The sequence below is a fragment of the Python bivittatus genome, unplaced genomic scaffold (assembly GCF_059951505.1).
Source record: "Python bivittatus isolate LINGU-HERP-01145 unplaced genomic scaffold, Pbiv_v1 ctg000670_np1212, whole genome shotgun sequence".
NCBI classification, from domain to species: Eukaryota; Metazoa; Chordata; class Lepidosauria; order Squamata; family Pythonidae; genus Python; species Python bivittatus.
This window is the reverse complement of record NW_028277094.1, coordinates 2853349-2866523: the sequence shown is the minus strand read 5'-3', so window position 1 is coordinate 2866523 and position 13175 is coordinate 2853349. Positions and strand designations below refer to the sequence as shown.

Sequence of the window (13175 nt, the reverse complement as noted above, 5' to 3'; positions counted from 1 at the left end):
TCCGCCTTCAAACTAGCAGAGCGTGTGTCTCTACATTCTTCCCCAGCTCTGCCAAGAAGGGGTTCCCCCAAGACTTACCCCCGGGAGACAGAAACTTGCAGGTTGTAGCAGGGGAGCAGCGGCTTGTCTGAGAACTCAAACATTAAGTGGTCTGTGTCCCGTTCCTCATCATCCCGATCTGAGCCCCCGGGGGGGTCAAGTAGAAGGTCGCAGCCGATCTCTTCTTTCCCCTCTGAAATAGATGTGGACAGGGAGGGAAGATGAAAGAAGGAAAATGCTGCCGGTCCCAACAGTCATGTGCAGATGGCCATGGTCTGTGTGCCTTTCTGTGCCCAGCCAGGCGTTGCCCGTTACAACTCATGAGTGGCTGTAGCAGAAGCTCCACCGTGGAGAAGACTGAAGCATACTGCAATGTCTGCAAGAGCCCTGGCTGAACGGAGGATGCAAGGGCCCCAAATTACAGGTTCACATTTCTTTGTAGCTGGCTTAAAAGAAAAGCAACTCATTCCCTAATTCTTCTGGCTGCAGGATGGACAAGCAATGTCCCCCCCCCCCTTTTTTTTCTGTGGTGGTGGTGGAAAAGTTAAGGAGTATCTTAGTCTTTTATCCCACTAGCAAAACCAGCAACAAAATCTGTAAAAAAAAAAAAACACCCTCAACAAGCTGAAGAATCAGGCAAAGGAATCATGCACAGGTGCACCACTTGTGTTTCTGCAGGACACTGAATTCCACTCTCCTGCATGCAAGAGAGGCAGACTTAGCAAAAAAAAAACAGAGGCTGCGGAGAAAGTTGTACTCATGAGCCGGGCATGTTCCGAACCAGGAAACTTTGGTTCACCCAAACCAAACCACACACGTTCATCAAAGGACAGCGAAGACCATTCCTGTCTTTTGAAGACTGTGATCCAAGTACAGCTTTCAAGGCTCTCCTCTTCCTGGTGTGGCTGACCAAATAAGTATTTTCTACTCAAGAGGCTCATCAGTTAGGAAGCCATGGAAAGGAAGAGGGAGAACCCCATCTTTTTTTCTTTTTTGGTTAAAAAAAACCTCAACCCAACCTCCATCTCCTCTCACTCAGGGGTGGGAGGAAATCGATACATCCCATTACTCCTTGTGTTGGCCATGGGGTGAAACAGGCAGGAGGTGGGTTCTACTCACCTAGAACAGAGCTGCTGTAAAAATCCCAGGCAGTTTGGGGGTCCCCTTCAGCTCGCCCCTGCAGATCCAAGAGGTAATCTACAAGACAAGCAACACAGGAAGAAGCAAGCTGATGTGGATCCTCTTAATCTGAGGGCCTTTGGAGAAAGTCCCACAATGCCTGCCCTTTTAAAGGCCACACTGGAATGGTAACTCCAGAATGATTTTGCAAGTCAGTTTCTTGCTGGATTTCACGTTTCTTGCTCAGGGAGCTTTCCTGCAAATCCCAACATGTACACTTTGCCATTTCAAACCCACCTCAGGCCTTCCTCTGATAGGGAAAAAGCAACATTTCCTAGCCAATTCAACAACAGGAGAGTTCATCTGTTCATCTCCTAGAAATCAGTAACCCTCCCCACAAAATGGAAATAGATGTTGCATGTGAAGATAGTCTCTGCATCCATTCTCCAACCCTGTGGAGGATGGATGGACGGATGGATGGACGGACGGTGGATAAGTAAATAGCTGACAAAACTACTGCTTTGCTTTCAGGAGGAAACAACTTACCGGTCAGGAAGTTTTTCATCACCTCACTGCTGGCCAGCTTCAAGGCCGTCTGCCCCGAATACGTTGCCAAGGTCGGGTCAGCACCATAGGAGAGGAGGAGCCACAAAATCTTCAGGTTGTCATTTGCCACTGCATCATGGACAGGCCTGCCGGCAAGGGAAGACCTTCAAATAAATTTCATTGCGCCCACCCTCTAGGACAGACCAAACATGGTGCAGACCTCCTATTTTTGCTGTAGCCCAAATGTCAGAGTATCACCAGTTCCTAGGATCCCTCCAGCTTACATTTAGGCAGCCAAAGAAGTGAGTGTTCTGAATATTCTTGGTTTTCATTCTCCTTCTGCAAAACTACTTTCTCAGATTTTAAACACTGCTCTACCTGGAGAAAAGGGACACAAGGATTCTGTCCTTGGTAACTGAGCAATTGCTGAATTATTAATCTTGTGCGCTGCAGGAATGTTCCTGAATCAGGCTTGGGAAAAAAGTGCGTGTCTCGTGCAGATTACCAACACAGGGCTCAGAAATCTCTGTGGAAAGAATTCAAGCAGCTGTGCCTGTCCATTAGGGCGGGGAGAGCAACGGCAACTCTGGAAGAAGAGTTACAGGAGCCGCTATCTTTCCACATGTGAGGCGGCAGCATGCGTGGATCATGGCCTGATCTGAGGTTCACTGAGAAAGACTTGTTTATCATCTCCAGAGTCAGAAGAACCATGACTGTACCACTCATAAGCACAAATTGAAATATTTTTGTTTTAAGGGAAAGAAAAAAATTCAACAAATGTTTCTCCCAGCTCAAGTCTAAGGTGGTCTAGTTCAGCAGAAACCATTCACACACTTGGAATGAAACAATTCTGAAGCTGATTTATTCTGTTCCATCTATTGCCTGCACCTCCTTGAAAGAATTCAAAGCAGCATATATATCCTTGCAACAACAAGGCCTTCCAGTAATCTTCATGGCCAAGTGGGGATTTGAACTTGCATCTTCTCAATCCTAGGTCTGATCCCTCAATCGTTACACCACATGGATTCTCAATAGCTGGGTCAGTACAATACACTACCTTGAGTAATTTTCATCTCAGTTTACCAAATTCACCCAGCGGTCTGGGTTCACGCTAACTACACTCCCAACTATCCAGGATGAATATGCTATGCAAAAGCAGCTCTCCCTTAAATAGGGAGAACGCCAGAGATTCCAAAGTTGGAACCATCCAGGCTCCATCCAATGAATGCCACCCCCCAATGGCCCCATAGCCCCTGCTTCCCCATTCAGGCCCCAACTTGCCTGGTGCCATCTTGTGCACTGCAGTTCACATTTGCACCGTGTTCCAGCAACGTCTGCAGGATGTCTACCCAGCCCCGAGCACAGGCCTCATGCAGAGCTGTGTACCCAGCATTGTCCCGGTGGTTGACATCATTGTTCGCTTTCTGCAGGCAATACATTACCACGTCCTGGAAAAGGAAGACCATGGTTTGTAACAGTCCCTCCTCACTCTTTGCCTTCACCTCCCTGTAGCACTTACTCCCGAAACAGCACCCACCTTATACCCGAGCCGGGCCGCCCTCTGCAGCAATGTTTCTCCAGCGTTTTTGTTCACAATCAGACGTCGAGCTTCGGGTGGCACGGGTGGACTTGCGGGGGTCTCGGGGGCCCTCTCCAAGCTGTGCTGCCGAGATTTGCCAAATGGGCTGGGCTCCCGGGATTTCTTTGGAGAGCGGGACTTGGCCTGCGCACGTGAAGACGGGGAATTTGGTCAAGGTCGGGGAGGGGAAGGAAAAAACCACTTATTTTCACTGAGGAAAAAAGGCAGGATGCTGCACAAAAAGCCCTTCTAGATATTACATGCAGAATAAATTAGGAACCTGAAATAAACTTATGCCAATATTTGCACTCGATTCTGTTTGTCCTCCTTGCAGTGCCTTGCTAAGCAGTCATTACGTTTCAGAGAACCACTTTCTACATGCAAATAATAATTTTAGTAATATATTTAATTGCTATTTAAATGTTATCATTTCTTCTCTCTTGCTTTCTTTTGGAATGGTTCTGTTCTATATTTATAGTGTAAACTAACCTGAGTTCTTTGGGAGGATGGCCATATAGAAATATAGTAAATGAATAAATGTAGTCATCAAATGACAGCGATCTGCCTGAATTGCCAATGTTGTCGCTCTGACTATCACATTTCCAGCACCTCTCCCTACCTTCCCCTCTTCGCAGATGCCTGACAGGTGTTTGGTTTTGCATTTGCGTTTCCCGGAAGGTTTCTCCAGCCCTTCTTGGATTGGAGCAACATCGGAGTGATCCAGGAGGAATCCATTCTGAAAGCCCAGGTGGCTTTGGAGGGTTGGAGAGCCTTTGCCCAGGGCTGAGCTTTTGTGCTTCCTGTACCTGAAGTCTACAGGGAAATCACAGGGAGAGAAAGATTAGAAGAATCCAAAGAACCCCCAAATAAAAGATTCTGAGAAACAGGGAGGAGGCCCTCCAAAAGTTCTCCCATAAGGAGGGGAGTCAAGAAAAAGAAGGGAGCAGAAAGGACCTAAGACCAGTCTGCCTTTTCTGAAAACTTGCTCCTTGGGTTCAGCAGTTGACCTGCATGGCCGCCCACTCTGGGTGTGGAAGAAGTCCCAATCTTCGGAACACCGACGGTGTGCTGTGATGAAGCTGATGGGGAGTACCATATTCCCGGGCTCAGCACTTCCACGTGCTCTCCTAGCCTTTTCCTACTATAATGAGCTGTTCTCCTATGCCTCTGGCAACATGTTCTACCATTTTCGTGTTATAGTCCCTTGCAACCAGCTTTCAACCTGATCCAAACTCTTTACTTATGGGCTTGGGGAGATGTACTGAGTATAGGACCACAGTGGAAGAGAGCCTGCCCAGCTAAAACATTTCAGAATAAAAAAGCTGTCTCTTTTCTTCTTGGTGGCTTCGGCTCGCTCTTTTCTAGTTGTATCCTCTAGCTCTGCTTGTACTGACCATCTCCTGCCACCCCTCTTGGTTACTCGGGCCCAGTTCTATGTTCGCGTTCGCCGACTACCAGGGAAACAGGAGAGGAAAGTCAGTGTGATTCAAAAGCAAAGGATTCTGGGAAAACAGCGATGCGCCCTTCAAGTAAAGGCCCAGAAGCAAAGGATTCTGGGAAAGAGGAACTGCTGCCTTCTACTAAAGGCTCCCCCTATCCAAAAAAAAAAAAAGAAAAAGAAAAGATTTACTTAAAAACCAGGGAGGAGGAGAAGCCACAACCCAGAAGTTCCTCCGGGGCTCTTGAGAAGCAGCGGCCCTTCTTCCCGCCCGTTCTCCAACTCCTTAGGTGTTCCCGCGTAAGGCATCCTGCGTCCTCATTACCCCCCCGCCCTCGTGTCCGCAGCGCTTCCCGGGCTCTCAGTCTCCCGCTGCAGCCTTCTCTGCCTGCGGTTCTTGCGGAGCTCGTGCGGGAGAAGCCTGCCCCCTGGCGGTCGCTGCAACCAGGAGGCTGCGGCCCATTCCGCACCGCTACGGGCTTCCCTTTTCGGTCACCCTGAACCGGGCCCGGCACCGCGGAGCCGGGCCGTTTCTGCGGAAGCCCAACGTGGGCTGCCCTGAGCCAATCTGTAAAAGCCACCCTCTCCCGCCCGCCCAGCATCCTTACGGTTGAAAAGAAAAAGAATAATAGGGACGCCACAAGGGAGAGAGAAACGGCTACTCTTTTTCAACTTTTTAAAAGCGCTGCTTTTCAATTCCAGGAAGGAGGTTGAGACAGGATGAAATACTCAAATGGGGGGAGGGGGGAGGGAAGAGGGGGCTACAGTCAGTCCTCGGTTGTTGTTTAGGCAGCTCAACCTCCAGAGAGGTTCTGCAAAGGGAGCTGGGGGCACCTCAGGCCCGAGGGCGCTTTGCAATCTCCGGCCCAGCTTTGCCAATACAGGAAACTGACAGTTTTGTTCTCGAGCTGGCAAAGAGGATCTCACCCGGTGCTGCTGCTTGTGCTTCCCGTGTGGGCGGCAAGCAACGTGCTGCTGGCTGCCCCTTGCTCGATGCTCTTATTCCGACTGGCCAGCGTGACCACCAGCTGGGAGACCGGGGACAATGGGAGCCGCACGGATCAGCGGGGGAGAGCAGCTGCCTCGAGATCCCTCCCCGAGGCCCACCCCGGAAGGGTGTCCCTGTTACCTGTTTTTGATTTCCGCCTCTTGTGACAGCAGCTCAGGTGTTCTCCTTTGTCCCTTTCAATCAGATATTCTCCTGTCTGGTACTTCCAACTTTTCTGCCGCCTCCTTTTCTTCCTCTTGACGTGGCTGCTCTCCTCCTCTGCCTCCTTGCGGCTCCACAGCTGCCTGCTGGCTTCCCCCTGCCACAGCAGTCGCTGATTCTTACTCGGGTGGAAGACGCCTCTTTCCGACCGGGACCGGCCCCGCTCTTGGTCCTTGCAGCTGGAGTGAGGGGAGAGGCGGTGGGACTTCCGTAGCCGGTGATGCTTCAGGGAAAGCTGCTCGTCATCCTCGTTCGCCTCCTCCAGCAGCGGCACCATCTCCTGCCCGGCTCCGTCGCACTCCCCGAGCATGCTAGTGGAAGACCCCCCCATGCTCCCTGCAGGGGGAAAAGAAAGGAGAGACCCCATCAGACAAGAAGCCCAAGGAGCTGAGCTCCGTTGCTGCTCCGCTTGGGGATGGCTTTATTTTGCTAACTCATCCTCCTTCCCAAATGCACGAATTTGCTAAAAAGTTAGAAAAAAGACTGCTTACTGTTCTGTGGAAGGAACCTGTACAATTCAAAAACCTGCACGAAAGATCCTCAGATCAAGTTACGTCCCCGGCTCACACATCATCCTAAGCCGTTAATGAGGTTTGCTTGGTTCGGGCTTAGTGTGTTGTGGGAACACAACCACTGTGGTTTGTAAAGTATGAACACAACCACTGTGGTTTGTGGCTTGCCCAAGGAGTGAATTCAGACAACTGTAGCTTCTTCAGCAAACTACGCTTAAGCAAACCATGGTTCAGTGCAACGTTAAGCCCTGATATTGCCGTTTCGTTTGGCAGCATTGCCAAGGAGCCAAATGAGGCACTACTACAAAGCTGGCATGCAAGCAACCCCAAGACAGGGTCACTTGGTCATAATCCCGCCCTTCTTCCCCTCCTCAAAGATCACCAAGCTCCCCTGCCCCTCATCCCAGTCGTGGCCTGGATCAGCCACCAACCTGACTGGCTGCGCGTCCGGCTGCTTAGCACGACGGGGATGAAGTCTCGGAAATTGTTCTTGGCCTTCTTCTCCACATAAGCTGAAGGAATAAAAGGGCAAGAGGTCTCAGAAACAGCCATGGAAAGAGTCTTCATTTCTGGCCCCAGAAAGCTTGATGGCCCTTTGCCCCATCCGAGATCATAAGGAAGGGCTTCGGGCACCCAAAGAGATCCCTGTGGCAATTTCCTGAAGAAGCGAACTAGATCTTCCAAGAGGCTTCTGTGACTGCGGGATGAGGGAGGGAACGGTCACCCCCACCGCGTTTGAGATCCCATACCTTCCTCGCAGCCGTGCCCTCGGTGGCCTGGCGACAGCTTCCGGCGCTTGCGCTTGGCACGGAGGCTGCCCCTCTCCTTCATGCAGCCCAGCCGGCCTTCGTGCTTGATCTCATGGAGGTCACTGTGATGCTTCCTCCACTGTGGACACGACAGAAGAGACCGGCCTGCTGTTAGTGTGGGGAAACCTCTCGCTCTGCCTCTTTAAATGGGATTGGTTGCCTCTGCACCCTGTGTGTTCTTCGACTGTGTTCCCATTTTGTACAAAACAAAAACAAAATACCTAGCACAATGCAGCAGTGCCCTCCCGCATAGCCCTACAGTCATGCTTAGCTTTTCATGCTGCCTCGGGGCGATGGGGACTTCAGCTCAAATTCATTAGAGAGAACTGCACGATGGAACAGGAGGTTAAAATCAAGGAATGTTCCAACCCAATGTTTCTCAACCTTGGCGACTTGAAGATGCGTGGACTTCAACTCCCAGAATTCCCCAGCCAGCCATGTTGGCTAGAGAATTCTGGGAGTTGAAGTCCACCCTTTTGAAAGTTGCTAAGGTTGAGAAACACTAGGCTAGTCCATTCTGCAGGCCCCCAACCCCGCTGCTTCTGACTCCCTGGCCCAGAATCCCTGCTCTCCTCTTCTACCCAGCCATGCCACTCACCTTGCGGCTGTGCTGATTCTGGCTGCTAGTCTTGCAAGAAGCCCCCAACTCCTCGCCCCCGCGGCTCTTCAGCTTCTTATGGGTTGGCCGATCTGGCCCATCGTGGTGCCGCTTGGATTTGCACGGGAAGCCTCCCTCTACTTTGATGTGGGCCATCCCCTTAAGCTTGGGCTTTGGAGGGTCCCTCAAGGTGGCCCCAGCATGCAGGCAAGTGGCAGAGGCGAAGGGGGGTTCAGCCTCCACTCGCTCCTTCTTGATCTGGCTGAGGTCTACCTGATGCACCGGGCGGGGAGGGACCTCTACGTTCAGCGGGTTGCGGGAAGGGTCTCCCCGCCGCTCTTTGCACTGGTGCTCTGCAGGAGAGGCCGACTCAGCAGTGACCCGAACGCTGGCCTGGCTTGCTAAGGGCAGGCCATGGGGGAGATGTGCAGTCAAGAATGGATTCTTAGTTTTGGGGTCTCCAGAGTACTTGTGGCCACAACCCTCCAGGGGAGCTTCAGGTGGGGGGAGCGTGCTCTCGGCAGCCGAGTCCGTCTCTCGTCGCTCAAGACCCTTTGAGCCCTTTGCCTCAGGTGGGTTGGTCTGGAGGGCTGGTGAGACACACAAAGGACTCTCGGTGCTGGGCAGGGCTGCCTTACAACCCTTGCCCTGGGAGGGGGCTTCAGGTGGTTTCTGGACCGCCTGGGTAGGTTCTGTCAGCTGCCTGGCAGGGAACACAGCTGGTTCACCAGGGCCAGTGGTCTTAGCGGGCCCGACTTGATTGGGGGGCAGCTGTGCCGTGGCTGAGATGCCAATGGAAAGCAGGGCACCTGGGTGATAGTGGGACCATCCTATGGGCAGGAGTTGAGGGCTTGCAGGCTTCCCGTTGACTGAACACCGGGAGTAGACGTTTGCTTGGCTGGGATTCCAAAGGGACAGCTCCTTGGAAGGGCGCAGCTGAGCAGCTGGGGCGCGTCTCGTGGGGTCTGCTTGGCCCTCTGCCCCACCTTTCTTCCCCGAAGGCAGCCCACCGCTTCGGGGCTCTCCCTGATCAATGATGCAGATGGGCTCCTGCTTTGGAAGATGGCAGGAGTCCCTGCTTACGTCGGCCCCAGAATCCTTGCTCAACAAGACAGATGCGGGCACTGGATTGGCCACCCCCATGTAGGTGCCTGGGATGGTGCCAATGAAGGTGGTGGAGTTCTTCACCCACGTGCCTTGTTCTCCATTCCGCAGCAGCTCCGGGAAGATGACAAAGGGCGAGGCGGCTGCCTGAGCCACTCGCTGGGTCTTGGAGAAGACTGGAGTGAGCAGAGCTTTGCCGCTGGGATGCACTGGGGTCAGCACGGGCATCGGAGGCGTCTTGCGCTGGCTCGGTGGCGGCAGCTTCTGGCGGTTGGATTTGGCGGACAGATCAAGAGGCATCTCACTGCATTCTGGGGAGGAGACCATCTCGCGTTCCAGCTGCGGGGGGGATTTCAGCGGGGAGATGGAAGCCAGGACCCCCGCAGCAAGCCGCTCGGGGCCGCGGGGCAGCACGCTGGCAGGACCTGAGAGGGGCACGGCGCTGGCACAGGAGGCTGCCAAGGCAGGGGCACTGGAGGCAAGTTCTGGGCCATTGGCAGGAGGGCCAGAGCCTGGCGTCGCAGGGGTGCTACTGTTTTCTCCGGTAGATGGAGGGCAGTTTAACTGAGCGGCCTCTACGCAGGTTGCTTTGGGGTCAGCAGCCAACGGTCTGGCTACGGAGAAAGCATATGGATATGGGCGAAGCTCCGAGGGGGCCAGAAGGCTGGGCAGGCAGGGGTCTTGTTGGAAGGAAGATAAGACTGGAAGGGCAAGCGTGGGCGAGACCCCGAGCGTGTTGGAAAGGGGAGGAAGGTAAACCAGCGGCTGGCTGGGGGCGAGGACGGCTCCAGGCGGCAGGGAGAGGGACATTTTTTGCATAGGAGGGGCCTGAGATGTTGAGAAACAGACGCTCTTCAAGGTGTAGGTGGTGGGGGCAGGGGGCAAAGTGTTGCAGCTGCTGCTGCCGGTAGCAGTTATGGGGTTTACAGAGGCACTAGTCGCTGGGAGACCCTTTTCTTTTCCCATCTGTTCACTCTCCAGAGCCTTTGGGCAAAGTGGGGTCCCCTCTGTCGCCTCCTTAGCAGACGGCCACACGCAGTCCAGGCTGCTGCTTTCCGGCTTGGGGGGTTCAGGCTCTTTAAGCTTGCCAGGGTTGGCATCACTACCCTTCAAGGCCTGCTGAGCACAATCTGGCTCGTGAGGCTGCTCCTGGGGTTGGGGGCCGAGTTCTTCCTCCACGGTGCCCTCCGGCTCAAACCCTTCGGCACCTCCGCCACTTCCCGAAACCGCTGTGATCTCCACCTGCAAATGTGAGAGATGAGAGAGAATCAAGACCACGTGGGATCAAGCCCCAAGATTTCTGCCCCAGAAGGATGGGGGAGCAGAGCTGGGATTGTGATGGAGGCTGAAGTCAGAACAGCCCGAGTCCGTCTTTTCCTGTTTATGCTACAGATCAAGGTCCCCATTTAACCCCAGCAGGGTTAGATTTATTATTATTTCAATGAATAATTTCTTGCCCTTAGGGTCCTCAAAGACCCAACAATAAAAGTTAAACCAAATATAAAATAACAAAAGCTCCATTTAAACAAAGTAGACATGGAATCAGCTTTCATCTTCAAGACCAACCAGCATTATTGGGACGTAAGGTTTTCTGAGCACCAGCTCATGATCTCAGTATCTTTTGAAGATGCTGCCAGACTCCATGTCTGTTTTGTTGCATAGAGTAACATGGCTCTCCTCTTCTGTTTTAAAAAAAAAAAAGGGTTCACTATCACCTAATTCAAGATGCCTGACTAAAGAGGAAAATCTTGACTTATGAATGAAAGTTGAAAATTTGGAGGGAGGAGAGAAATTCACCTTCAAAGACAGATTGCCTCTGGACATGGAGGATCCATTTCATAACAACTGTTCTATGAACCGGATGAGAGCTTGGCCATCTCCCGCTCTACCATACGCTCTTGACCAGCAAAGGGTTTCCTAAATCTTGTTTTTCCTATCAGCTGCTACCCAGTTTTTTAAAAGTCTGGAACAGATGAAAAGGCTCTTTTTGCCTACAAAACATCTAATAACCATAGCTACTGAGCTATCATATTAATGGGTAACAAAGATTGACAGGCCGGCTTCCATTCTGGATCTGTCATCCCACCTCCCAATGGCTGCCATCTCATTCATAGGGGCCAATTTCACAAGTTATTCTTTTGTTTCTGTTCGAGCTCATCTAGATGAAAGAACAAATCCCTGCACGACTGGACAACCATCCCTTATCCCATCCTAAGGCCACAGGATCTCCTGAGGATCCCAGCTAAGATCAGGCAACACCCAAGGGTCTTACAGAGATTTTGACTTAGAATTCTCCACAGCTCCGACTAAGGCCGGCAGGAGCCAAAGTGCAAGACTTCTGCTATTCCCTGGTCTGACCCTACTTCCTTCCCCCTGACCCATCCATCTCACCTTGGAAAAGCTGTTGCAGAACTCAGGCGAGCCCAGGTGCTGGGAACTACTGGTGTCAGATTCTTCATCAGAAAGCGGGGCTCTCCTACAGAAAGAGAAATCCAATTATCCAAAGCTGTGGACCTGAAGCCACTGCTCTGACAGACACAGCACATCTGTGGACAGTGGTGGCCAAAGTCAGAGCAAGGGCCACAAGCGTTCAACCCCCTTGTGCTAAAAGGGGAACGAGTCGGGAAGGAATAGTGTTGTCTTACTTTAAGCAATCCAGGATAGAAAGCCGTTCTTAAGTCAGCGCGTCAAACAGCTTTCTCAGGTCTACTGAAGGGTGCCAGATTGGGAATGGCTACAGGTGGGGGGGTGGGGGTGAAGACCACTTTAAAGCCATTTCAGTCATCCAGAGCTTATGTTGCTTGTATTATGGATCATGAAATAAAGAAATAAATTCTTCAAAACCTTGCCACACACTGGAGAGATGCCAGGTGATATTTTAAATACACACAGGACTTCCTTTGCCTCAGTTACAAATACTGTATAGAAGTTACCAGCAAAACATCTCTCACAAACTCTGGCGCTACTGCAGGCTTCACACCAGCCACTTGGGTTTTGAAATGTTCCGATCCAATTTTAAAAATGCTATTTTGTGGGCGTGCACACACATTCGAAAGGCAGAGGTGCTCATGCATTTTAAAGCCTGGATTAAATATTACTTTGAACCACAATGATTCTCATGGGGCAGAGCACCAAATGAGGAGGGGACAGACTTAGTTCAAATCCCGACTCAACCAAGCAGCTCACGGGAGGACCAAGGGGGTTGTTCAAGCTACACCTACTTCACAGGGTTGTTGTGAGAAGAAGGAAAAGGGGAGAGAAACGGGACAGACCAAAAGCATCTCGGCAGAAAAAAGTCACTGTTAACATTAACGCCTCCCACATGCACCAAAGGGAACAATGATTTTAAAAGCCTCGACTTGAGAAAGCAAACACACCAAAAAACCCAAACGTTTTGCCAGCAACTTGACTGTACAGAATCTCAGTTGCACAGATTACTTCAGCTGGAAGGAGGGAAGGGGCAATGTCGTTAAGAATGAGAGGGAGGCTCGCATTCCTCTCCTCGTTTCATCACCAAAGAGAACAAATGCTTTGCAGAACCCCCTGCCACCACCACCACCACCTTTCTTCGTTGAGGCCGCACATACGAAGCCGTTCAGCACCCGTCCAGTTATGCACCCCACTGTAGAGAGGTGCCGCAGAGATCATGACAGCCGCTCCACGCCAAGCACGTCAGGTTCAGTCAGGGGCTCCGCCTGCAACAGCAAAATAAACACACGCGGTTAGGCTCAGAATCTAGAGCTGCTGTTCCCCCTTGTTTGTTGGTGTTGGAAGGGCAGTTCCAAAAGCAAAGGGCATTTGCACCACTTCCAGCTACAATGAGATGCTGCTACGCCTCCAGGGAAGGCTGGAAGCAAAACAGAGAACTGCCGGGGAACAAATATAAATAGTCCAGCTGAACACCGAAGGGATCCCAGATCCTCTGATGCTGAAACAGGCCCTGGGAAATCTGTAACTGCGTTTGGACCACACATCCTTGAAGCGAAACTCTCGTTCAGGAAGAAGCCATCCAAGAGGCTCACAGGATAGCCATGTAAGATCCCAGCCGTCAACCCAACTGGCAATCTGGAGCTGCTCTGGGAAGAGATTAAGGTTCCTTGGGCCAAGCTCTCCCAAGATGAACAGTCAGCGCTGCTTTGAGACTCTCAAGGAATTCAAACCCAGTGAGACCCACCATGGCTTTACACAGACTTCCTTCTCCCTAGCTGAGAATGGCCGGCA

General features: G+C 51.8%; 1 protein-coding gene across 8 annotated transcripts in view; it reads right to left on the bottom strand.

Annotated features, from left to right (window-relative positions):
- The window catches only part of BCORL1 (BCL6 corepressor like 1), a 38642-nt gene that overhangs the window by 3720 nt on the left and 21747 nt on the right, over nt 1–13175 (bottom strand). For all 8 annotated transcript variants that reach the window (XM_088151679.1, XM_088151683.1, XM_088151681.1 and 5 more), the window contains 12 exons: nt 12517–12649; nt 11346–11430; nt 7851–10196; nt 7193–7331; nt 6875–6955; nt 5851–6267; nt 3903–4096; nt 3242–3427; nt 2986–3152; nt 1705–1850; nt 1159–1236; nt 79–232 (listed from right to left, as the gene is read on the bottom strand). In XM_088151679.1, coding sequence (XP_088007805.1) covers nt 79–232; nt 1159–1236; nt 1705–1850; nt 2986–3152; nt 3242–3427; nt 3903–4096; nt 5851–6267; nt 6875–6955; nt 7193–7331; nt 7851–10196; nt 11346–11430; nt 12517–12602 — 4079 coding nt within the window. In that variant the 5' untranslated portion in view covers nt 12603–12649. The remainder of the gene's footprint in view (nt 1–78; nt 233–1158; nt 1237–1704; nt 1851–2985; nt 3153–3241; nt 3428–3902; nt 4097–5850; nt 6268–6874; nt 6956–7192; nt 7332–7850; nt 10197–11345; nt 11431–12516; nt 12650–13175) is intronic.